Below are 27,646 nucleotides of genomic sequence, written 5' to 3' on the forward strand. Positions count from 1 at the left end.
CGCTGCAGCACCCCCACTCTAACCTCCCCGCCCCACTCTGCAACTCGACCCCACCACCCACCGCTGGCCTCTGAAGTCCCATCTTTTTTAATTTTATGAGTCATAAAACACTTTTTCTTAAGTCTTCCCATTTGTGATAACTGCATGACAAGGCAGCCAAGCTGCTTGGGGACATGGGAAATCCTGCCTTACTTAGATTTGGTTTGACAGGAGCCTGTCTTTCAGTCCCACTTACGTGGTGGCTCCTATTCAATTCAATAGACAGAAGTTTGTCTGATTCTTACTGGTATCTAATCTCCATATAATCTCAATCTAGAAGAGAAAGAAAACCCATTTTAATGCCCGAGGAGCCCAAGAAATCTCACCAAAACTTCTTGCCACTTGGCCTCAAGGACAGATTCTTGAAGAAGTTACACATAACTTCTTCTACTACAGTGTCTGCCTTACACTCCAAAGGAATTTGTGCATGTGGATGCATTTGAATTAGTAGTAGCACTAAATGTGAAATCAGACACTTAATTCCAGACAACCTAATAATTTAAAGTTGTCTATATTACATAGATACTAGAAAAGCTTGTGTATTTTTAGGTTAGTCTAAACACTACGATAATGTCACACTATGAGTTAACCCTTAAAAGACAGTAATACTTTCCTCATCCAGTTCTCTGGTGATAACCTACACATCATTTCACACTAAACGAATAAATAAAAGATTTTTTTTTTCACATGGCACATCAACTTTATACACAAACAAAGATCTTCGGTTGCACAAGCAATATAGATCTTAGTCTGTACAGGCCATGCTTGGATTTGAAGTCCAAGATGATATCCTAACTTGGCAAAGTGGTTCCTACAGTGGCACAGATCTTCTGGAGTAAGCCACGGGCAGAGGCATGAAGCCATACACCCAGTCACCTGAAGGAGACTACATTGGCACTACAGGCATCTTCCATCTTCTTCAAAGAGATTTAAAGTCACTATCTATGATGTTTAACACCAGTACTATCTAAATTCATTACAGCTTAAACAGGTAATGAATATAAATTCTTATCTTTCATAGACAACATATCTATAATTACATATACATCCATCAGGTACGAATCTCCTAAGGGGAGGGGAGATACACATCAAGTGGTAAAGCCCAGCAGGAAAGAGAGCAGTGAGAAAGCAGCCAGGCCTACCTGTTCGGGCAGGTGAAGAACCGTGTGCTCGCTGGCACTGAAGTGTGACAGAGATTGATAGGCAGCATTTGCTACAACCGCGTCCTGGGTAGGATAAAGGTGAGACAAAGAAAAGAAACAACATATAGTAACTCTGGAGGAAGAAGACCTCCCTTCCTCTCCACCTTCAAAGTTCTATGGTCAGTGGTCCAGGAACGGTATTAACTTGCTTACTCCATCCCAATTGAAAATGGAGAGAAAAGCATTGGGTAGAGGGATCAGAAGCATTAGGATTTTTATCCTAGTTTGGACATTAAACATGAAGTAATGCATCATCTCAGGCCCCCATGACGTAGTAGGGCTTAGTGGAAGGGGGTGAGGGATTAGAGTCTGATAGGCCTGGAACTGGATTCTGATTCTCCAGCTACCAGCAGGGTAAGCTAGCTTTTGGGAATCTAAGTTTTTTCACTTATGAGTTGGATACATCACCCACACCCTCTTCTCTATACTCCTTATTGGAAATAATATTAAAAAAAAATGGACTGGGCGTTTGCTTGTTTGATATGCTTGCTGAGGGGGGAGGGACAAAGCAGGAAAGGGAAGGACCATTAAAAACATGAGACAATGGCAACTGTCCCTCTTCAGACAAATGTCAGCTTCACAAAGTAGTAAGTGCACTTTAGGGTGAAAACGTCTTAATGAGAGCAAATCAAGAATACTTTCTAAAGTCTAAACTTCTAGATAGGTGCAATTCTTTTAAAATCAAGGAGCCATCATTTCAACGGCATCCCATTTTTTATTCTAAGAACCTTATGTGGTAGTTCCTTCCCCAGCCTGGTTCTGTGTCAGGGACACCCCTTGTGACAGTACCTTGTTCTGAGTGTGAGTCCAGAGGAAGCTGAGGACTTGAACTTTGAAATTCTGAAAAAGTCAATAAACATAAGAGTAAAATTTTAAGACAAAGATAAAACCGAGAATAAACATCTAAAGTAGCAAATAGCGGAAATTAAATCACCTTAAAAGTTATACCCCTAGTAATTGACTTAACCTGTATTTACCCACCATTCATAAAATGAAAATACTTGGAAACAGACTCATCACTTAGATACACTGATATTTTAAATACCATGAGATTTTAAGATTATTAAATTTAGAAACCTAACCATTTCCTACTGTCTTATCACATGATCTAAAGCATGAAAGGGACTAATATTGGAATATGATGGAGGGGTGGTTTATCAAAATCTGTGACTCAAACTAAAAGTCCACCAAGAAGTAAAAATCAATTGCTGCTCTTTGAAAAAAAGGAAAAAAGATGAACATGCAAGGGAGTATGGTCACAAAAGAGGAGGCATAAATGAATTCAACACCTTCTCTATTTCACTCACAGAAGAGATAACTGAAGGAAACAATTAGCAGGAATCTATGAATCTTACAGCAAAGCATCTTTCACCAAGTTTTTCAGTTCATTAGGATGACAAACACAGAGTCGTCATAAAATTATTTTCCTCTTCTAAGATGGGTTGGTTTTATAATCACCCTCATTGAAGAGTACAGATGAAGGTGACAGATGTATGTAGAAAATGTGAACTAACATGTAAAAACCAAATCTCTATGGCAAAGCTAGGAGCAAACTGACAATATGCCTATAGTAATGGAAGATTCTTTGTACATTGTTTAGAACTTAAAACACCAATAAAATGAATTTAAACTGTTCGTCTGATGAATACTATTATTTTCAAAACACTTTTTAACATGCTGACTTTTTAAAATCTTGACTGTACCCTCATAATAAAAACTTGGTATCCTTTATGTAAATGAGTCTTAAAGGCTCAGAGTTGATAAGGGTAGATATATCCTCCCTACTCCTAAGGGTCCATACAGATATCAACATGGTCTCAGAACAAAACATGCTGAAGGATTTTGGGCAAAGAATTACAAATATTTTATCCAAAAGTTATTAAAAAGCACACGTCTTTCCAGTGTAGAAACAGACAATGTCTTGAGGTCCAAACACCTACCTCATATTCAGCTGTGTTGACTGTTAGGGAAGGAACCAGAGAAAACAGTTCACTGAGTGTCTTCAAAATGAGAGGTCTGGTGTCACAGCTCAGCTTCGGGGAGAGAGCGTTCCAAGTGGAGCGAATACAAACAACCTGCAAAGCAAATAAAGAGTGAATGCCCAACCAAATTTCAGTTCCTAAGAAGCCATTAGTAAAGAGCACTATCTTTTTTAAAATTTTTTTTATTTTTTAATTACAGTTGACATTCAATATTAGTTTCATTTGTACAGCATAATGGTTAGATGCTTATGTAACTTAGAGGTGATTCCCTCAATAAGTCTAGTACCCTCTGGTACCATACATAGTTATTACAATATTATTGACTCTACTAGGCTGTACTTTACATCACCACGACAAGAGTGCTATCTTTTATTATAAGGAGACTCAAGAAAAGAACAAGAACATTCCTAGAAGTTAAGATTTCATAAGGTATTGCCCTCAAATGAAATTATTTAAACCAATCCTATCTAATAAAAGAGTAATATGCAAATTGACCATCACTCCAACATACAAGATGGCTGCCCCTATGTGGTCAAAGATGGCTGCCCCATGTGGACACAAGATGGCCGCCACCAGATGGCCAGCAGGGCAGGGCAGTTGGGAGGAACCAGGCCTGCAAAGGAGGACAGTTGGGGGCAATCAAGCCTGCAGGGGAGGGTAGTTAGGGTGACCAGGCCGGCAGAGGAGGGAAGTTGGGGGCGACAGGGCCTGCAGGGAAGGGCAATTGGGGGGGACCCAGGCCTGCAGGGGAGAGCAGTTGGGGGGAACCAGGCCTGCAGGGGAGGGCAGTTAGGGGCAAACAGGCTGGCAGGGGAGCAGTTAGGAATCAATCAGGCTGGCAGGGGAGTGGTTAGGAGGTGATCAGGCTGGCAGGCAGAAGCGGTTAGGGGCAATCAGGAAGGTAGGTAGGCGGGCAGTTGGGAGCCAGCAGTCCTGGATTGTGAGAGGGACATCCCTCGAGGGGTCCCAGATTGGAGAGGGTGCAGGCTGGGCTGAGGGACAACCACCCCCGTGCATGAATTTCATGCACCGGGCCTCTAGTATAATATAAACTGTTGTTGAAGAACACCCAGCCTGCCTCATACAATTGCTTTCTTGCAAGGGAAAAAAAATCTCTCTCTCTCTCCCCCGCCTTCCCCCGCTTCTCACTCTCAGGCACACACTTGAAATTAAATTCCAAATTAGTTACCTTCATTGCTGGAGAAGCAGTCTCTGAAACACAGAAGAGTAAGCTAATGCTAGGACATTTCTAAGGCTAAGATGTCCACAGTCCTTGCAGTTTCTCAGCACTGCCGAAACCACAGCACCACCCAGAAAATTGGGAGGCTAATATATATAAATTGAACACTCTCAAATCATCTTACAAGCTTTTAAAGAAGGTAGAAGAATACTTATATTATTTAAAATAATAATTTAAGACTTCGTTTTAAAAGTCATCTCAGATTTTTTTAGGAAGCTAAGAGAGCAAGTAAAAACTAAAACCCCTAAGAAAAATGTTTAAGCTCAATTTCCTTAAACCAAGTGTTCTCAGTTCATTTTAATATCTGGTTTTATGGATAGTCAAATGTCTTCGTAGCTTTAATTCCAACTACAACAGATGAGTTCTTTACTTATAGATATTTTATTAAAATTTTAAAACCCAGGCAAGAACAGTGCCAACACAGATCAATTAGATAGAGTTGAACAAGGATTAATCTTTCTAAAACATTCCAACCTCTTCTCTTAAGCTTGAATTAACACACACAATTTATCTCCATCTACACATATAAATTATTTAGAAAAGCTACAGGAGTTAGTGGAAAGACGTCAAAGATAAATGAATAGTAGACTTAAGAACACAGATTAAGGAGAGGTGCAAAGAGAAAACAGAGGAAAGTATCACAAAAAACTTAGATTTAGTGCTTTTGCTCTTTTTTCTACTTTCCATGAAACAGTAAAAAAAAAAAAAAAATGTGCTTTGACTTGAGATTGACTACAAATTTGGATTCCAGTAACATTTACTAAGTTAAGAGCAGTGCTACGTGCAAGACAGTAGGCACATTTATATAAAGAAGTAGCTCTAATATTACAAATCATCAGTATTTGAAATTTTAAAAAACACACAATTCCTTAAAAGCTTCCAATTCAACATTGAATCTATAACACAGAGTAGTTAGTACACAGCACTAAGAGGAACAATCCTATCTAATAAAGAAGAAATACGCTAATTGACCCTCACACCATCACAAAGATGGCGGTGCCCACAGCCAATAAGGAGGGAATATGCTAATTGACTGCCACGCTCTAAAAGATGGCGGTGCCCACAGCCACAAGATGGCGGCGCCCAGTCCTCTCAGCCCTGCCAGGGCGGCAGGCACGTGGCGCAGGCAAGCCTCAATGGCAGCTGCCCAGCCAACACCCAAGGCACAGGCAAGCCTCAGTTGTCGGCTGCCTCTGGAGTCCCCCAGTCTCCTCAGCTCCCCAACCGCCACAGCTGGCCCAAGGCTTAGGCAAGCCTCAGATGGCGGCTGCCCAGCCGCCCAGGGCCTCCCGAGGCTCAGATAACCATGACCGGTTGAGGCTTGTGCTGCTGGCAGTGGCAGCAGCAGAGGTGTGGTGGGGCATCGCCTTCCTCTGATCGCCGGGTCGCCTCCTGCCCCTGAGGGCTCCCAGACTGTGAGAGGAAGCAGGCCGGGCTGAGGGACCCCCCGCTCCAGTGCATGAGTTTTCATGCACCAGGCCTCTAGTAAAATATAAAACATAACCTAAACCTTTACAGGACTTAGCACCTATTGAAAAGAAAGAAGTGCATGTAATTCTAAATGATCAGAAAACAATAGGTATATGATTATTTTGAAGTCTGTTCAACAGAAAATAGTTTCAAGAGAAATCTAGGGTCCCTAACTGGTTTGGCTCAGTGGATAGAGTGTCGGCCTGCGGACTCAAGGGTCCCAGGTTTGATTCTGGTCAAGGGCATGTACCTTGGTTGCGGGCACATACCCAGTAGGGAGTGTGCAGGAGGCAGCTGATCCTATGTTTCTCTCTCATCGATGTTTCTAACTCTCTATCCCTCTCCCTTCCTCTCTGTAAAAAAATCAATAAAATATATTTAAAAAAAAAGAAATCTAGGGAAGAAAGATATCAGTAGATGGGAGTCATCAGAGTATCAAGACAGCATTGAAATGGGATTTGAAGAAGGAATGGACAATCCTTCTTTAGCAGAAAACCCACTAGGAAATGGGAAGCTTAAGTCAGAATACACCCCCTAAAAAGCATGTTGTAGGCACAAAAAGCATGTGTAACAGTGAGGAAAGGCTTGTGGGTACCTGGAATGTCAAAGCAGTCTGTACTAGAATCAAAAAGAAAAGGCAGCCTCTAGCGATATCTGAATTGGGGAATAAATAAAATTAAAATGCTATTTTTGAATGATTCATCTGGTAGTGCCAAAGTCAGAGCAGGCATCCACCCCTTTCTCTCTAATTCCCATCTCTCACTAGTCCCTAACACATAAGGAGCCTCAAAGTTTTTTTAAAAATCTTAGGCATAATATACTAATTGTCTGTGCTTTCTCCTCACTTTAAATGCCTATCCAGTTCCAATCTATGCTGTTTCAAGACCCACTTCAAACTCCATTTCCACAATTAAGTTTCTCTTACAATTCAGGCTCTTATTTTATCACTGTCTTTTCTCCAGTTTCTAACACTTAAAACTCTGTCACCCAATTTAGCATTTAATTATATACTGTCTAGCATTGTTCACTATTTTCGTGAATGTAAATTGTCTCCTTAACTAGATATTAAATTCTTCAAAAACAATGACCATGTCTTATAGTTCTCATTTCCTAGTACTAAGCACAGTAATAAGTATATAACATTATCAGTACTTAACTACTGACAGCACTGGAACCTGAGAAATGGTAAGTCTAAAGTGGAGATTAAAACAAAAAAACTTGGAGAATGAATCGGAAAGTGGGATGTTTTGGCCCAGAGTCATGGGTGAATAAAATGTAACATTAAAAAAAAAGGGGGGGGGGGCGGAGTGGTGGTGCATGGCCATTCTTAGTTGGTGGAACAATTTGCCTGGTTAATTCCAATAACAAACTAGGCATACTAACTAGTTATGTGACCCCCGAACACCATGGAGTTTCCTCAAAAATTAAAAATGGAACTGCCATTTGACCCAGTGATCCCACTTCTAGAAATATATCCTAAGAAACACAAAACACCAATGAGAAAGAATGTATGCACCCCTATGTTCCTAGCAGCATTATTTACAATAGCTAACACCTGGAAACAGCCCAAGTGCCCATCAGTAGATGAGTGGATAAAAAAGCAGTGGTACATTTTCACCATGGAATACTATGCAGCTGTAACAAAGAAGGATCTCTTACCCTTTGGGACAGCATGGAGGGACCTAGAGAGTATTATGCTAAGCAAAATAAGCCAGTCAGAGAAAGATATGTATCAGATGGTCTCACTCATATATGGAATTTTATGAACAAAATAAACTGATGAACAAAATAGATCCAGAGACATACAAGCATGGAACAGACTGGAGAACCTCAGAGGGAAGGCGGGTGGGGAGGGGGAGATATTAACCAGGGAACTTATAGGCTTATATGCATAGCCCATGGACACAGACAATTTGGTGAAGGCTTGGGAGGGGGGGGTGCGGGGTGAAGGGGGAAAGAAAGGGGCATCTGTAATACTTTCAACAATATAGATGAATTTTATTTAAAAAAGGGGAAAACTGGACAAGGGAGCATATTTACAAGAGACGGGGTCTGAAAAGTTCCATTTGAGATATGTTCTGCACATTACCCAATAATTTGTTTGTTTAAAAAAAACTGATTGACTTCTCTCCAGCAATATGATGGGCCACACTTGCAATGATTGATAAAGAAAATTCTATACATATATAGCTTAGCTGAAAAGAAAAAAAATGGGGTGGGTATTACCTAGGGCTAAAAACAAAGAGGGAAATACCTGTACTGAGGTATTTTAAGGAAGTTATCAGTTTCTATAACCTGATAGCGTGTGTTTAAATGCCCGCACGGAAAGGATAGGACCTTTAGCCTTCATAAGGTAGGAGTTGGAACGGAGACCCTCACATAAAGCCAGCTCTCTTGAATGACAATACCCTCAGAGTAATGGTTGAACTGGAAACCACTGAGCTGAGAAATTAATATAAAAAATGGCAGTGAGTTGGGGCCACCCGGACCACTCTCAAAGGGTACTCTCATAACACATAACCCAAATTTACGCACACAGAAAAATAAATTAAACCCCTCTAAAAACAAGGTCATGACAAAAAAAAAAGTTCAAAACATATAATGACACATGAGTCCAATCTGATTGAGAATCAGCACAAACAACTGGCAGGATAGACATCCACGACCTTCAGATAACAGAACAAGTAGAAAGCAGCACAAAAGCACTTAAAAGAATTAGAGATGAAAACACATTTAATTCCCAGTAAAATAATAGGGCATGATGGAAAAAAGACAAATCTGGAAAGAATCAAATGGAATCTCTACAAGTGAAAAACACAGTCACTGAAACTGTGCATCCAATGAATAGGAAGTATCCTAAGTATATGCCAGAGAGATTAGAATTCTAAATTATAAAAAAAGGAAGTTCAAAGTAAGATGTCTTCAAATGAGGTGTCTTTCTTATGTGCACCAAGAGTTCCTAGGAGAGTTTAATTTTAAAATGGCTTTTAGAGAAGTGGTTGGTTCCAGGGCTGGGACAGGGAAAATAACAAGTCTGGAGCAAATTCTGGTGCCAAAAAGTGAGGAAGTGTGCATAAAATGAGGTGAACTTGTTGAAAGGGCATAGAAGCAAATCTGAGCGTTCCCAATGGCCAAATTAATATCCATGAGCCTTCACTAGCATAAATAATTCAATAAGTGAATGAATAAAAGAGAAGTAACAGTTCTTCCTTACAGAAGAATTCCAATTAATAAATGTAGAAACAATGAAAGAAATAAAAAATCACCATTAGACACCAGAGGAATAATTGTTGTAGGCAAAATGTGCTGATGAATATTGAAATTAGTGGGCAAAAGTTTTGAGGACAAGCAGGACAACAATTAGACAGTCTCAAAGTCTCTCCTGTGAGACATTTATTATTTACAAAAAAATTAGTAATTTGCTATGGAAAAACTTAGGATACATCACCTTAACCAACTAAGGTTAACATCACCAGTAATAAAACTTATCAACATCATGCACCCCTAATAAGACATACTGAGAAAGGCATATTATTTCCATGATATTCTAAAATACTATATCTAATCATGAGGAAACATCTGTATACTCAAACCAAAGGACATTTTACAAAATAACTAACAGGATTCTTCAAAAGCATCCAGGCCATGAAAGCAAAGGAAACTGAGAAACTAGTGTAGACTGGAAGAGTGAGTAAACATGATACCTGGGGTCATGGTACAGTAAAAAGTCATTAGTGGGAAAACTGATGAAATCTGAATACAGTCCACAGTCTAGCCCATAGCACTGTACCAATGTTTACTTCTTATTTTTGGTAACTGTGCTATAATGATGAAAGCAAGGTGTAAACATTAGTGAAAATGGATAAAAAATATATACGAGAAGTCTGTGCTATTTTTATTTCTTTAAAAAAAAATAACAGCTTTTGTTAAAGATATAAATCACAGACCATACTATTTACATATTTAAAGTAGAATCCAATGGCTTTAAAAAATATAATTTTATTGATTTCAGAGAGGAAGAGAGAGACAGAAACATCAATGATGAGAATCATTGATTGGCCATTTCTTGCACGCTCCACAGTAGGTATCGAGCCTGACCGGGAATAGAACCACAATCTCCTGGTTTAGGTCAATGCTCAACCACTGAACCATACTGGCTGGGCCAAATCAATGGCTTTTGTGTACTCACAAAGTTGTTGCAATCATCACAATCAATTTTAGGATATTTTCGTCACCCCAAAGGGAAGCCCATAATCATTTGTTATTCCCTGTTTCCTCCCATGCTTCCATAACTCTACTTTTTTTCTCTGTAAATATGCGTTTTCTAGACCTTTTCTATAAATACAATCATAGAACATATGTGGTCTTTTGTTATTGGCTTTTTTCAATTAACAATACTTTTAAGGTTCCTTCATGTCATCCCAAGTATCTTTACTTATTCCTTCTTATTGCCAAATAATTTTCCATTCTACATATACATCGCTCTGTACTACATTTTGAAACTTTTCTGTAAGTTTAATGTTATCCTATATAATAAAGAGGTAACATGCAAATTGACCATCACTCCAACACACAAGATGGACAGCAGGGGAGGGCAGTTGGGAGGGACCAGGCCTGAAAGGGAGGGCAGTTGGGGGTGATCAGGCCTGCAGGGGAGGGCAGTTGGAGGTGACCGGGCTAGCAGAGGCGGGCAGTTGGGGGCGACCCAGGCCTGCAGGGGAGGGCAGTTGGGGGGGACCAGGCCTGCAGGGGAGGGAAGTTGGGGAAAATCAGGCCTGCAGGAGAGGGCAGTTAGGGGCGACCAGGCCGGCAGGGGAGGGCAGTTAGGGGTGACCAGGCCTGCAGGGGAGAGCAGTTAGGGGCAACCAGACCAGCAGGGGAGGGCAGTTAGGGGCAACCAGGCCTGCAGGAGAGGGCAGTTGGGGGGGGACCAGGCCTGCAGAGGAGAGCAGTTAGGGGCAACCAGACCAGCAGGGGAGGGCAGTTGGGGAGAACCAGGCTGGCAGTGGAGGGCAGTTAGGGGTGACCAGGCCTGCAGGGGAGAGCAGTTAGGGGCAACCAGACCAGCAGGGGAGGGCAGTTAGGGGCAACCAGGCCTGCAGGAGAGGGCAGTTGGGGGGGACCAGGCCTGCAGGGGAGGGCAGTTGGGGAGAACCAGGCCTGCAGGGGAGGGCAGTTGGGGAGAACCAGGCCTGCAGAGGAGGGCAGTTGGGGGCAATCGGGCTGGCAGGGGAGCAGTTAGGCGTCGATCAGGCTGGCAGGGAGTGGTTAGGGGGTGATCAGGCTGGCAGGTAGAAGCGGTTAGGGCCACTCAGGCAGGCAGGCAGGCAGGCGAGCGGTTGTGAGCCAGCAATTCTGGCTTGTAAGAGGGATGTTTGACTGCCTGTTTAGGCCCGATCCCACCGAACATCCCTTGAGGGGTCCCAGATTGGAGAGGGTGCAGGCTGGGCTGAGGGACACACACACACACACACACACACACACACACACACACACACACACACACCCGTGCACAAATTTCATGCATCGGGCCTCTAGTTTTGAAATAAAAGGTTAAACATTAGGAATAGAAAAATGTATTACTTAAAGAAATAATGGCTGAAAATTTTCAGAATCAATGAAGGACATTAATTCTCTAAGTCCTAAGTAGGACAGGTAAAAATAAGTTTGTATCTATATACATTATAATGTGACTGTTTACCACCAAAAGGCAAAAAAAAAAAAAAAAAAAAATCTTCAGAGCTAAATGGAAGAAAATAAAGACTATAAACAAGGAAACAATTTATAGAAACAAGAGACTTTTCAAAATTAACAAGATCATGCAATAAGATCTTAAATTTGTGAAGGAAATTACTGGCCTATAACACTAAGTCCATCATTCAACAGTAAGGGCAAAATAAGCAAAAATAAATAAATAAAATGGGAGGAACAATACCTAGGTATTGTGCACATATAGACTATGAATATTTATGCACAAATGACTCTGAACATCTTGCTTTGTTTGTCTATGAGGTTTTGGAGAATTTATCCCATTCTAAGTGCTTACATTATGCATATTTTGTTTCTATTTTTGTTTCTCCAGAGAATGACACTTCTCCCATGTTATTCTTTCCCAAGAATTTTAGCAACGCTAAAGAGCGCAGATTAAAAGGCCCTATGCAGTATGGTATCCTGGAAAGTGTATGATTGGAGTTAGAAACCCCAGGCTCTCCCATTTGGTGGCTGTGTGACTATGGCAAAGTCATTAATCTCCTTCAATCTGTTTCCCCAGCTCCATAAAAGAAATACTACTAGTAACACCTGCTCTGTGTATAGCACCAGGTTAACAGTAAAGGCCACACTGAGACAATTGTATGCAAATGTGCTTTATGCACTGTAAAAGATGGTGATGGCTGTTGCATCCAATGGAAAAAATAATGAATCCCCAAAGAATCCGAGCCCTTACTTCTAATGCTTGTGCTGTAAGAATGACTTTGTGCCTCTGCAGAGGAACAAATAGCTATCTTCTAATTTTACTTCCGAAAGCTATTTCTAGCAATTCTGGAGAGCAGCCTACTCCCTTTTGTTCTGATGCTTTACTCCAACTGAAGGAAAAGCTTTATAAAAACCTTTAGGCTATAAAAACCGCCTTATTTGCCCTTTGCATAATGAAGGTAAAAGAAACTGCCTTCACAATTAAAGGACTCAAGTCATCATGATGTGGTGAAGCCCTCTTAAGCTAATTCAGCACACACAATTCAAACAGGATGCTTCTGTTACCAAAACAGGGGATAAGAGGGAGTATAAGGAGACACAATCAATGGAGCAGGAACAATGGGAAAAATAACATTCTTTCTTATCCCAATAACATGGGGCTAAAGGTTATAAGTGTAAAAAATGACTAACAGGTTTATGTAAGCAATTTCACAGTCTTTTAATGTCTGAGACAAGTTCATTATCAAGGTAGTGCTGTAGAAAATAATAGGAATAAGTACTGAGTTTGCCTTTTTAAGTCCCTTCTAATCTTTAAGGACAGTAATTCTGATGATTTTCTATTAGAGTTGCTCAACCTCTGTCCTAAAGGCACATATCTAAATCCCAGACTGTGCCTCAGTCCATCAGAAACATTTGTACTTGATTCGGTAAAACTACTTCACATCAACAATCCCTAACATCACTGTGCCCTTTCTAAAGGAGGTGCATCAGAGACTTTTCAAATTAGTCTGTATTTCTGAAAAACTGTTTGCAGTTTGTAGCGCAGACTTATAATTCTATTCTCTGAACAGAAGAGGCTTAGAACCGAGTAAATGACGCAAGTAAAAACAGAGAGGCATTTATCATACAGATTGATCTAGCAAGCCTCCCAGTGGCCAGGGATGTTAGGTTCCTCTCCTCCTCACGGGAGAAGTTGCAGCTTCCCTGAGATACCTCCCAAAAGGGAACAGTATCTTCCAATGCAAACTCCATTGATTTCTCTGCAGGAACAGAAAGAATGACACAAAGACTCCTGCAGGGACGTGCACTTTTCAGTTTTGCTAGACTCTGTCTGGATTAATGATCTATTTCATGTTGAACATTCTTCTGGCATGAACTAGCAAGCGTGCAGTAAGAATTGTCAGAAATATCCTTTCACCAGAGAATGATTAGTGCTTTATTCTCCCCCGATCTCCTTCTCCTATTCAGATAAATGGAGGTCAAATCCCAAGGTAGTAAGGAAAAATATTAGAAATTCAATCAAAATAGCTTAAAACCCCCAAAACGAAACTGCCAGAAAGTTGTTCAGCAGCTACAAAATTAAAAGCCATGCAAACTGAGTATCCATCAGCAACAAGCATAAAATACCACCCATTTATTTTTAAAAAGGGCTAAAGGGACTATTATGACTGTACTGCAGAAAGAAACTGAGAAATACAATTTAGTGCCATTTCATATTGAAAAATCAACACACTGTGTATCAAAAATAATTGATGAATTAAGCAGTCACTTCAGAGACTCTGAGAACACTTTAAGGGCAATTTTAAACTGCAGAGAGGAAGCTTTTAGGGATACCTATCGAGTTCATTCCACTTTAAAATACGGAGTTTCATGAATACATTTCTAAGTAACTAATGTTGACAGTTACTGGAACTTAACCTGATTACAATTTCACTGAAAATGATTCTTCCACCCCTGTCCACTCAATGTATCTACAGATTTTCGAATAAGAGAACTGATGAATTCTTCGATAACAAAAGTGAAGATCAGTCTTTGGGGCCTGAAAGGCTTATACAGATCTACAAACCCCCTAATAACAAGAAGAAAATATACCCCTTCACAAAGAAACAAACAAGCTCCCGATGAAGAAAACAAAAACTAAAGGCTAAACCTATAACCTACAAGTTCAAAAGAAAAAAAAATTAGCAGAACTTCTTTAAGAATTACTTTGCGCCCTGACCGGTTTGGCTCAGTGGATAGAGCGTCGGCCTGTGGACTGAAGGGTCCTGGGTTCGATTCCGGTCAAGGGCATGTACCTTGGTTGTGGGCACATCCCCATTGAGGGGTGTGCAGGAGGCAGCCGATCGATGTTTCTCTCATTGATGTTTCTGACTCTCTATCCCTCTCCCTTCCTCTCTGTAAAAAAATCAATAAAATATATTAAAAATAAATAAATAAATAAATAAAATTCTTTAAAAAAAAAAAAAAAGAATTACTTTGCTTTTTTATTGCTAAAAGCCAGTGAATTATTATAAAAATAGTTCCCCAAAATAGGGTTGGAATAAGTGTAAATAAAGCTTTTCCATCCACACACATATGCAGCATCTAGCACAGTGCTTGGCACATAAAAGCATGCCCCTCAAAATAAATTTGTTGAATGAATGAATGAATGAATGTACTCATTGGCCTACCAACAACTAGCACAGGGCTGGGTACTTCTGCCAAGGGCTAGACTTCATTTTAGGCTTTGTGGGCCACACAGTCTGTCACAACTACTCAACTGTGCCATTGTACTGTGAAAGCAGCTATTGATTAAAACAACATATATATATATATTGGAAATATTGATAAGTTATCATTAAACATAAAAATAAAATAATGAACAGAAAGGGTGTGACTTGTGTAGAAGAGAGAAATGGCAACTTGATTTTAAAATTTCTCTGCCAAAGTCAGTATTTTGACTTGTCCCTGTTTGAAGCCCTGAAGGTTTTAGACCTCAGAGCAATGGTCTAAGAAATATTAAATAAGTAGAGATCTACTTTCCTTTTACAAAGGAGGAAGGAGAGTTGGGAAAGTAGAAGCAGCATGATCTCAGATAAATGTTAGTGAAGAGTAGACAGTGAGGTTGAAGCTCTGGAAATGTAGTCACTTAAAATTACTGATGTTTACCTACTCCTTAGAAAATCTTCAAGTTTCCCAATTACTCCAGCTTGGAGACTGTGGCTTTAATGAATTGTTCCCTGCAAATTGTCAGTGCTAACTCTCTGGACCCAACTCTCTTGGGCGACAGCAAATCCAAACCACTCCTAAGCAAATACCAAGGAGTTCAAAAATTCAAATTACTGTATATATAAAAAATCCACAACTCAAAGTGAACAATTAATGTCTTCTTCAATTATTCTCAGAAGCCTACCTCACAATTGAACAGTTATATCAGAAATCCCAGAAAAACATCAGTCCCACAGCAGTGGTAAAGGGCCCTTTCAAGAAAGCAAACCACAACTTCTGAAGAGAAGATAGATTGTTGATTTCCAAGAGTCCGCCTGCCACAGAAGAGACCATTTAAAAAGAAGAGGAAACAAAGGGCACCAAAGAGAAATGTCGGCAACCTAGCAGAAACAAGGATAGGGCTCAGAGCCCAGGAAAGGAGGGAGATGTTTGTAAGGAAAGCTTCCCAAGGCTTTTTAGACTCCAGAGAAGTTAAGAGAGTACTATAGCAAAACTGTTGGTTTTGCCAGTAATAGTTTTTATTTTTCATCCCAATTTTTTGCTTTTCACACACAAAAAAACAACAAAAAGAGTTTAGATTCAGTGTATGGGCCTATTTAATACCAGGGGAACAAGATTTTGGGTAGTAAATTAGGGTAGTATTTATATTACTTAGGATTCTCCAAAAATTAGAACCAATAAATAGATAGATGATAGACAGATGATAGATAGATGATAGATGATATAAAGATAGATAGATAGATAGATAGATAGATAGATAGATAGATAGATGAGACTTATTATAGGACTTGGCTTACACAGTTATGGAGTCCAAGAAATCCTATAATCACCCACCTGCAAGCTGGAGAATCAGGAAAGCCGGTGATATAATTCAGTCTGAGTCAAAGGCCTAAAAACCAGGGGCCACGTCTGAAAGTCCCACAATGTAAAGGCCTGAGAACCAGGAGCTCAGATGTCTAAGGGCAGGAGAAGATGGATGTCCCAGATCAAGAAGAGAATTTGTCCTTCTTTTGCCTTTTTGTTCCATCTGGGCCCTCAATGAATGGTGAGGGCAGGTACATCTCTTTACTCAGTCTACTCAATCAAATGCTAATCTCTGCCAGAAACATCCCCACAGACATGCCCAGAAATAATGTTTTACCAGCTATCTGGGTACCCTTCAGATAGGTCAAGTAGACACAAAATCAGCCATCACAGTGTTAACACCAAGCTCACAAGGTTACTGTGAAGATGCCTGTGAAAAGACTTAACACAGTACTTGTTGAGTACTTGCACTCAACAAGTGTTTGCTGAACCACCATCCATTTTCAGTACTAGGCTGGTTGTGCTCATCAGAATTCAACTTCCATGGGTACTTGAATCAACATCTTTTCTGAGGTCTGATGAGCAGGGACATCTAAGATGATCATTTGGCATCAGACTCATCCAAAAGTGGCAACTGTAGTTACCATGAAACTCCCCTAATATTATTTGGGAAAGTTTCCAAGGCCAAGTGGAAGATGTAAAGAGATTTTTAAGCTCTTGTTTCTCCTTTGTGCTCTTTTATCCTCACTCTTTTGTATTGAAATTGTACTAGTAGCTGCTAAAACAGTTTGGATTGCAGTTAACAAAGTCCAATGAAAGGAAAATAGAAGCACCAAGAAGTAGGCTGCTTCCACCAAGATGGACACTAGCTTTAAGAAAGGAAAATAAAGATTTGCTTCATTGTATGCTCTTCCCTCCTTTGTCAAATATTGAGCATAAAGGCTTGAGTCAATTTCTGGGTTCTCTGTTCTATTCCAGTGATCTATACATCTGTTCTTGTGCCAGTACTAGGCTGTTTTGATTACAGTGGCTTTGTAGTATAGTTTGATATCCAGTATTATAATCTATCCAACTTTGTTCTTCTTTCTCAAGATTGCTGCAGCTATTCAGGGTCTTTTTTTGGTTCCATATAAATTTTTGGAGAATGTTTTAGATCTTTGAAATATGCCATTGGTATTTTGCTAGGGATTGTATTGAATCTATAGGTTGCTAGGGGTAGTATGGACATTTTAATGATATTAATTCTACCAATCCATGAACATGATATAATTTTCCACTTGTTTATATCTTCTTCTATTGTTTTTTCAATGTTGTACAGTTTTTGGAGTATAAGTCTTTTACTTCCATGGTTAAGTTTATTCCCAAGTATCTTAATATTTTTTTGTTACAATGGTAAATGGGATTTTTAGTTTCTCTGAGAGTTCATTATTGTTGTATAAAAATGCCATCGATTTCTGGCTGTGAATTTTGTATCTTGCTACATTGCTGAATTCATTTATTAAATCTAGCAGTTTTTGGTGGAGTCTTTAGGGTTTTCTATATACAATATCATGTCATCTGCAAATAATGACAGTTTTACATCCTCCTTTCCAATTTGGGTGCCTTTTATTTGTTCTCCTTGTCTGACTGCTATGGCTAGGACTTCCACTACTATGCTGAATAAAAGTGGTGAAAGCAGACAACTCTGTCTTGTTCCTGTTCTTAGGGGAAATGGTTTTAGTTTTTGCCTATGACACCATTGACTATGACATTGACTGTAGGTTTGATAAAGGAGGAAAGAACATGCAATGGAGTAAAGACAGTCTCTTCAATAAATGGTGTTGGGATAACTGGACAGGTACATGCAAAAAAAAATGAAACTAGACCACCCACCTACACCATACACAAGAATAAACTGAAGATGGATAAAAGAATTAAATGTAAATTATGAAACCATAAAATTCCTAGAAAAAAATGTAGGCAGCAAAATATCAGACATCTCACGTAGCAGAATTTTCACTGATACATCTCCTAGGGCCGTGGTTGGCAAACTGCGGCTCGCGAGCCACATGCGGCTCTTTGGCCCCTTGAGTGTGGCTCTTCCACAAAATACCACGGCCTGGGCGAGTCTATATTGAAGAAGTGGCATTAGAAGAAGTTTAAGTTTAAAAAATTTGGCTCTCAAAAGAAATTTCAATCGTTGTACTGTTGATATTTGGCTCTGTTGACTAATGAGTTTGCTGACCACTGTCCTAGGGCAAGAGAAACAAAGGGAAAATAAACAAATGGGACTACATCAAAATAAAAAGCTTCTGCACAGCAAAATAAACGAGCATCGAAATGGAAAGGGAACCCACTGGATGGTAGAACATATTTGCCAATGATACATCTGATAAGGGGTTAATTTCTCCTTGTTTGTATGGTTGTTATATAATGACGTTCGTTTCTCAATTACTCATTGAAAGACTGTTTCTCTAAGCGAATGACATTCTAATTTCTTTAGACTCAGTGCATTATTCCTTCAAAGCATTTCTATATTATCAAATAAAATAAAATCTGAGAAAGAGTCATCTTAAGCAGACCTCTTCATAATGATGGCTTGTATGACACCTTTGAAAGATATCTTAGCATAAGTTCCACAGAAACATTTTCTGGACCAGTGACCTATAAACATGCTTGTTTGTACAGCTCTACTGGTACCAAATGTTTAGCACACCAGCATATATGTTATACACATAAGCACTTATTTATATGTTATATACATGAGCTATAGAAAGAAAAATATTAGGCAAAATAAGACTATTTGGAACAATGGTCCTTAATTTTAAAAAATGTGTAACATCTTTAAGTTCAATAACACTTGAGCCTTCATGTAATACAACAATGTCTGTCAGGTACACTCCCAATCTCAGTGAAAATACTGTAAATAATATAATCTGCCAATAAGCAACATGGAGAGATGCTCAACACCATATGTGATCAGGAAACTGCTCATCAAAATCACAACAAGATATACCATTTCATACCCAATAAGGACAGTAACAAATGTTGGCAAGAATATGGAAAAATGGAAACTCTTATACCATTGCTGGCATGTAATATAAAATGGTATACTCACTAGGAAAAAAACCAGTTTGGCAATTCCTTGAAAAGTTAAAAACAGACTTGTCATATGACCCAGAAATTCCATTCCTGCATAATCCAGGATAACATCCCCATCACAAGATTCTTAACTTAATTGCATGTGTAACATCCACAGGCTCCAGAGATTAGAACCTGGGTATCTTTGGGGGCCATTATTCAGCCTACCACAGCAAAGGTTTAAAGTATTCTGGCATTTGATAATGATGGTCAATGTACAACTTTGTGAATATACTAAAAAATCACTGAATTGTACACTTTAAAAAGAGTGAACTTTATGATATGTGAATTACATCAAAATTCTGTTATTTTCTTAAGATATTGCTGTCAGAAAAATACAGCTATTACATGGCTCAAAAAAAAAAAAAAAAGAAAGAATTTGTGTGCAGTTGTGCTTAGGCATAATATGAAGAACAAAGAAATTCCACAAAGCTGAGGTGAGCAGTGCTTCAGAAAAGGCTTTCAACAATCTGCACGTGAAATCAGCATGTTTAATAAAATGATGGAACTAAATATATCTCCTATAAATTCATGTCACTGATATCCATAAACTGCAATGGCCAGCCATTTTCTGTGAAAGGGGAGGTGATGCTGCAACTAGTCTTCACTGGGGATTCCCACTTTCCTTTAGGACCCCTGGTCTGCTTACAGGTGACACATGATCATCTGATGGAAGTGCAAGTAAAGAAGCCATCAATTCATATATTAAGTATAATTAAGGCTTAACTTCTCTCTTTTTAAGATAAATAAGTATTCTAATATTTACTTCCCACACCATGAGTGGATTTACACACAGTTCGCTTTAGAGACTGCTGCTCTTGACAATGGCCTCAAACTTCACTGCACATCAGTGTCTCTGGGGAACTTGGTTAAAAGTAGACAGCCTAAGCTTCATCTCTAGAGGCTCTAAGTCAGAAGCACACGCTATCCCCAAACTTTGGAAGACCCTACTCTACACACTAGAAATCAATGCCATTCATGTTTCTTTGAAGTCCATAATTTAGATGTAGTAGCTGAGCCAAACAAGTGAAAAAAAGAAAATACACTCCAACTGAAGTTGTAAGTGTAACAGAAAGAAATAAGGTCAATGGCATTCTTTTGTTTGACCTGTATTTCAAACAAAGCTATATGTCCCTGTCATATGTTTAAGCAAGTAAATTGTTCAAATGACCACTTACGTAAGTAGAGGGAATATGCCGTGGCTCTAAAGCAAAAAGAATGGTACTCATGAGAACATCTGACTCGTACCCCTGAATTAGAACCTAGGACAATACATTCCACCAGGCTATTGTGAGAAGAATTAGGTCCAGCTTTTAATAAAGCTCAAAAGCCAGATAACAAGGCCTATATTGCATGAAGTCATCTAAATCATAAAGATAAGTAATGTGTATTTAACCCATGAAAAGGCGTTAGAATAACATCCAACTAATAATACAGTCCACAGACTAATGAATCCTTTTAGGTCAACTATGAAAAGTCTCTGAAGCTTGAAACTAAACGACCTTAAAACCAAATGCGTATATTATCATTTTTAAATACTACTGCTGGATTTGTGTGCTTGTTGGAGAGGCATTCTGAGTAATTTGGTACCTATGTAAAGACTTATCAAATTATTGCTATTTTAATGCCAAATATTTCCTAAGCACTGCCTTTTATTAACAAGTGATTTTAGTCACCCACTCAAGGTAAAGTCTAATTTGCAAACATTAGTGTTTCCAGAAATGAGTCTCTTAGTGATATTTTATCCTAGGCCAAGAGAAGATGAGATACATATGTTTTTATCAGCACATTTATATAGTAGATGAGCTTAAATACCACAGATAATTCCATTTTTTAATAAAAAGGTTAATTCTAGGTCAGTTGGGGATATATCCCTATAAACTAAATAAAATATTTTAAAAGACCTATTAATTTCTTGGAAGGTATCAAAATAATGCATTCAATCAGATCACATGATCTCACTCATCTAGGGGAAATAATGAACAACATAAACTGATGAACAAAAACAGACCCGGAGACAGGGAAGCATCGATCAGACTGTCAAACCTCAGAGGGAAGGTAGGGGCGGGTGGGGGTAAAGGGGAGAGATCAACCAAAGGGCTTGTATGCATGCATATAAGCCTAACCAATGTACACAGACAACAGGGGGGTGGGGGCATGCGTGGGGAGGGGTTTGCGATGGGAATGGGGGGATGAGGACAATTATGTGATACCTTAATCATAAAGAAATTAATTTAAAAAAATCACAAAAATCCATAAAAGCTTTCAAACCATTGATGCCACTTAGTCTACTATCCTCTCTCCACACCTCATTTACACTAACCTCCCCAAAGAAAAACCACCTCTTGTATAAGCTTAAACCAATATATTTTTTTCACTGGAATTTCAGAAAGGCACACAATTAGCATCATTTTAGTCATGTCATTATTTCCAGCTCAGTGGCATTTATTCAGATGAGCACAGTTTGCAACCTCAGAGCCCAGCTCTTCTGATGTTAACTGGCATCATTAAAACCCTCCCAGTGTCCAATTCGTTTGATCTTTGAAAGAATGCCCTGGGTTTGTGACTGAGAGCCGGAAACCCCTGGCTGGAAACCCCGAACAGCATTCACGCTCGGTCACAAACTACTCACATCAGTTAATAATCCTCAGAGACCACGATTTCAATTCCAGAGAGAAAGCTTTTCACATAAACATTATTTAAGTACCAAAGAAACAGAAAATTGGATTAAAATAATGTACAGGAGGCATGAGAAGCTCCTAAATGTTATAACTTTAAAAGCTGAGGTTGTAAGTTTTTCACAATAGAGTATCTTTAAAGAGCATAGCAAATCTGAGTATGGAAAAGGGCAAATAGCAGAGGAAAGAGGTTTGAAGTATAAAAGGAAAAACAAGAAATGGTGACATTTCAAGATCTTCAATTTAAAATTTTCTATGGTAAGTTTTGATCTGGTGCTTAACTTCATATGATCTTCAAATGCTTTCTTAAAAAAATATTAAAAACAACCAATTAAAGAATAGCGGGAAGCTTAATTCTTCTCTATTTAAAGAAAAAACCACCACACCATATCTTTATTTTTCCACACATTTCACACATGGCTATGTGTGAATACTATTCCATTATACAAACATACTACAGTCAGTTAAAATCTTATTTAGAAAATGAAAAACCATTTTAAACCATATTTTAGAATCTACTTACAGAATGACAAAGTAAATGTTATAAGATCCACAAATGTTTAATAATAGGCAAGTTCCTGCTGTCCTTTTAAAGTTAAAAATAAGGCCAAACTACAACTTTCAACTGCAAAGAGTCATTGTCGCATATAAAAAGCTCAGCATGGAAATAGATTCAACAAATGTAGAAAAGGCGTTTTCATGCCCAAGAAGAATTGAAGGCATCAAAAAACATGTCCCAACTGCAAATAACGTAGAGCTCAGTTCAAAAAGACCAGCAAATTCCTTCTCTAATGCATAGCGAATTAAACTTAATCAACTCCTCTGCAAGGTTGAACAGGCAATCCACCTTTAAAAGTCCCCACAAACAAAACATAAGAACAACAAAAGAGGTTCCGGAGTGTAATAAATACTGAATCCACAGTAGGCGACAGAATCCGTACTGTACACAGCTGAGAAACCCTGCCATGGCACAATGGATCACATTTCCATATTAAATTATGTTTATCACGCTGAAAAAATGCTTCAACAACATACAGGATTCCTATTGGCCATTTCTATACCACACTCACTCCCTAAAACCTTCCAAACCTGCTGCGTGCCATTGAAAATCATTCCCACCCCACAGTGCTCAGAGGGAACCGCCAGACAAAGGTTTGGGATGATGGGAGAGGGCAGGGACAACTAGCTTCCCCAGCGACTTCAGAAAATAAATCAATACAAAATGGTAGAATAGCCAAAACATAACCTTGGCATAGGGTATTTCCGGGAAAATTGCTGCTGTGACAAATGGCCCGAAGTGAACTCTTCCAGCGGTCAACAATCCGCAGGAAGGGCCCTCCCCTCCTTATCTGTCGCTCAATTGTACAATACTCCACTTTGAAAATATAACACCCTCTTGGAGCTGGGCAAGATGAAAGAGCTTTTCTTCAGGGGCCCGCAACGCCTATTAATTTTTGCTACAACAGACTCACAGCTGATTAAGAAAACAGAGGGTTAGGTTAGCACTGCCTCCCGTCCCCATCTCAAGACTCGAGAGAGAGGAGATGGTAAAAGTGAGTGAGTCCTCCTTTCACTGCAGCTTACTGAATTTCATTTCTGCACACACCACAAGCTGTTTCTCCTCCAACCATCGGCCATGTGCTAACCCTGGAAGTTCTTTTCCTCTTGGAGACGGCAATAGTAAGATTACTAGATGCCTATGCAGTTACAGAATTATCTTTCCAAATTATTGTGACTCATTCATCACCACTCACACCACAGGGTTAGAAATCAATGACTGAAGGAGCAAAACTTAAACTGTCCCCAAAGGATACTCACACTTTTATCACAGTTGGTAAGGCAACATGACAGAGTGGGAAAAGCACAGGAATTACAGTTAAACCAAAGAGCACTCAAATCCCCATGTTACCAGGTTTCTACGTCGACTGGATGTTAAACTTCCTATACCTATCAGCAAATATCACCTATATTACAAGATTTTTGTGAAATCTAATATCAGATATTATGGTAACCGGGTAACCAGCATGAAAAATTGTAGCTTTTATAGTTTTGGTGTTGTAAAGTATAACATGCTGTAAAAAGTATTGATCTTAATTATGCAGTTTGGTGAATTCAGACAGATGTGCATGCTGTTGTAACCACCACCCTAATCAAGATGTGACCATAGAGATAAAATGTGAGCCACGTGTGCAATTTTAAATTTTCTAGTAGCCACACTTTTTAAAAAGTAAAAAAAAAGACAAATGAAATTAATTTGAATATGTTTTATTTAACCCAATATATCCAAAATATTAGCATTTCAATATGTAATTGATTTTAAAATATTATAAGATACTAGTGGCCCAGTGCATGAAATTCGTGCACGGGAGCGGGGTGTCCCTCAGCCCGGCCTGCACCCTCTCTAATCCGGGACCCCTCAGGGGATGTCCGACTGCCAGTTTAGGCCCGATCCTAAACAACATAAAATAGTCATGGCCCCATTACAATGCAATCCGGGACTGCTGGCTCCTAACTGCTCACCCTGCCTTCCAGCCTGATTCTGCTAACTGCTCTCCCCTGCCAGCCTGATCACTCCTAACTGCCTCTGCCTTGGCCCTGCCACCATGGCTTTGTCCGGAAGGACATCTGGTCTAATTAGCATATTACCCTTTTATTAGTGTAGATTTTACATTTTATTTGTACTACGGCTTTGTTGGTGAAGTTTACACTTACAGCACATCATAATTTGAACTGGCCAGAGTGCAGGGGCTGATTAGCCACGTGTGGCTAGCACAGGGGTGGGCAAACTTTTTGACTCGAGGGCCACAATGGGTTCTTAAACTGGACCGGAGGGCCGGAACAAAAGCATGGATGGAGTGTTTGTGTGAACTAATATGAATTCAAAGTAAAGGAGCAGAAGGAAGAGCAAGAGAACCGGATAGAACAGCCGGATCTGGCCCGCGGGCCGTAGTTTGCCCACGGCTGGTAGCAGCTCCTACACTGGACAGTAGAGACCACAGTCCAGAAAATTCCCCATGCCCCTTTCTAGCCTATGCCCTTCTCCTCAACCATCAACCACTATTTGGATTTCTATCTCCATAGATAGATTTTTGCCTATTCTTGAATTCCATAAAAATATAATGTATGAATTTTTTTGTGACTACCTTCTTCCACGGAGCATGTTTCTGAGATTCATCCTTATTGTTGCAAATAGCACGGTCCAATCCCTTTTGTTTTTAAAGAGTATTCCACTGTATGAATACATGCAACTTATTTACCCGTTGACCAGCTGAGGGACATTTGGGTTGTTTCCAATAATGCTATCATTAATAAAGCTGAAAGGAAAAGTCTTATTTTGTGGACATGTTTTCATTTACTATGGTAAATATCTAGAATTAGAAATGTTGCATAAGGTAGGATTATGTTCAGCTTTATAAGAAACTACCAAATACTTTGCCACGATGGTTATATTATGTTATATTACTGATTACTGACAGCAATGCATCCAATTACTTCACACCTTCTCCAACATGTAGTATTGTCAGTTTTTTTCATTTTAGTGATTCCAATGGTGTATACATTTTCCAATGATCAACAATGTGACTTTTTTTTTTCATTTGTTTACTAGCCATATAACATCTTTGTTGAAGAATGGTTTGGAAAGATGAAGGGTAAGTTGTTACGAAGGCAAACTGAGATTGCTTACACGGAATTATTTCTAATGTTAAAATAAGAAACACACTTGCAAAGGCCAGCTTGGCCAGCAGACAAGGCACACCTGGAAGCGAGGGAACGACAGCAATGAGAGTACGCACTCATCCACACGGAGCGACAAACTGCTACGCGGCACCAAGTGGTCACGGGCCTTTTTCATGTGCAAAAGCAGCCCAGGTACTTCCTGTTTCACTGAGAGAGGGTCGGCATTGGTATTTTTACCTTAATTAATACTAGAATTAACTTAAAATAGTAATCCCATGATAATCAAACAAAATAGGCCATAAGTTTTCACACTTTGATTTATATATATGTTGGTGGTTTTTAGGAGGAGAAACATCCATAGTATGGCAAACATCAAACCATTCAGGATTGCTAATGATTACTGGTCAAACATGGCACCTCTGAAGACAAAGCTTGGCGATCCACCAAAGGCAGGTGACAAAACAGTTTTGAGTGGCAAGGCAACAATGTCCCAGATAAAGTTGGAAACAAACAATTGGTCAGGGCGCCTCCCCTTTCCTCTTTCCTAATAATTCTCTTCTATGACAGAATATATGCTATTGTATTCTTATTCTTCCTCAGCATATACATGTTAGTTTTGAGCAACAGTGAAGGCAACAACTAACAATACTTCATAGCAATGCCTACCTCATAGTATCTGCATTATTTGGGGAGAGTAGAAGAAAGATGGATGCTGGGCAAACGTAAAGCAGTACAGCTGCTTTGGAAAACAGTCTGGCAGTTCATCCAATAGTTAAGCACTGAGTTATATCATACAGCAATCCCACTCTTAGATATACACCTAGGAAAAATTAAACATGTGTCCCATACAAGAACTTGCACATGAATGTTCACAGCAGCATTATTTATAATAGCCCCCCAGTGGGAACAGCCCAAATGTCCATCAACTGAAGAACAGATGAATAAAATGTGGAATAGTCCTACAATGAGATATTTGTCAGCTATAAAAAAGAATGAAATGCTGATACATGCTACAACATAGATGAACCTTGAAAACATTATGCTAAGTGAAAGAAACCAGACACCAGAGGCCACATATTGTATGACTCCATTTATACGAAATGTTCGAGCAGGCACATCCATACAGACATAAAATAGATTACCGGTTCCCTAGGGCTGCAGGGCATGGAGAGTGTGGGGTTTCTTTTGGGGGTAGTGAAAATGTTCTAAAATGGATTGTGGTGATGGATGTATAACTCTGAGTATTCAAAAAGCCACTGAATTATACATTTAAATGGGTGAGTTGTATGATACGTGAGTTTTCTCTCAATACAGCTGTTCGCATAAACAAGAAAGAAAAACTAAAGGTACTGGCAAGCCACAGAGCCTCTCTCTTCTCCCACATATTATTTTCCTCCGCTGATTGGGATAGAGAGAAATATTCCTTTGATGGCTATGTCTCTCCTCTGCACTGTTTCTGAATTTCAAATATACTTAGTGCGCTTAACACAACATTCTCCCCTACTAGACTGTGAGTTCACAGAAGCCAAAAATGTCTGAGAAATCTTTTTATCCAGAAGAGGGTCTTGCACAGCCTGGCTTGTATTTTCAATATTTTTATGCTAAGGTTATGCTTTTTGTGTTCTGCCTAGGGAGTCCTGGCCTACGTGAGCTGTTGCAGTGGACACGGGGCTTGAGGGGGAAGTTGCACCGTGTCCCTTTCCTGGCTCTCCTCACCACCTCTGCTCATCAGAAGATGAATAAATGACAATTTGGCCGAACACTTCTGAAAGGCTGCCAAACCTTCTACTTGAACATCTCCTGAAACAGACAATAGACTGTATGAAATAAATAGGATCCCTTTGAAACTTATAACCCATAAATCTATAAAGCAAAAGAGTGACAAAAAAAACATTTTAAAAGTATAAAATAAAAGCAAAAAAATACACCAAAAAAAACCCCCACAAAAAACACTGGCATGGATTTAAATATGATCTCTAGATGAATTTTAAAAGCACTCACAATAATACACAAATGACTTAAAAATAAAAT

The 27,646-nt window shown here is 39.3% G+C and overlaps 1 protein-coding gene across 7 annotated transcripts in view; it reads right to left on the reverse strand.

Moving 5' to 3' along the window:
- Positions 1–27,646, reverse strand: part of FOCAD (focadhesin) — a 310,432-nt gene that overhangs the window by 119,474 nt on the left and 163,312 nt on the right. For 6 of the 7 annotated variants that reach the window (XR_013960579.1, XR_013960580.1, XR_013960581.1 and 3 more), the window contains exons 16-18: positions 3,182–3,316; positions 2,031–2,081; positions 1,182–1,265 (exon numbers count right to left, since the gene is read on the reverse strand). Coding sequence is in view for 3 of the 7 variants with exons in the window: in XM_080667664.1 (XP_080523790.1) it covers positions 1,182–1,265; positions 2,031–2,081; positions 3,182–3,316 (270 nt within the window). In the remaining 4 variants the exon portion in view is untranslated. Of the gene's footprint in view, positions 1–1,181; positions 1,266–2,030; positions 2,082–3,181; positions 3,317–4,412; positions 4,436–27,646 lie in introns of those variants that run through there. The other variant, XM_080667666.1, reaches the window with a different exon arrangement.

Source organism: Plecotus auritus (genome assembly GCF_963455305.1).
Source record: "Plecotus auritus genome assembly, chromosome: 5".
NCBI lineage: Eukaryota > Metazoa > Chordata > Mammalia > Chiroptera > Vespertilionidae > Plecotus > Plecotus auritus.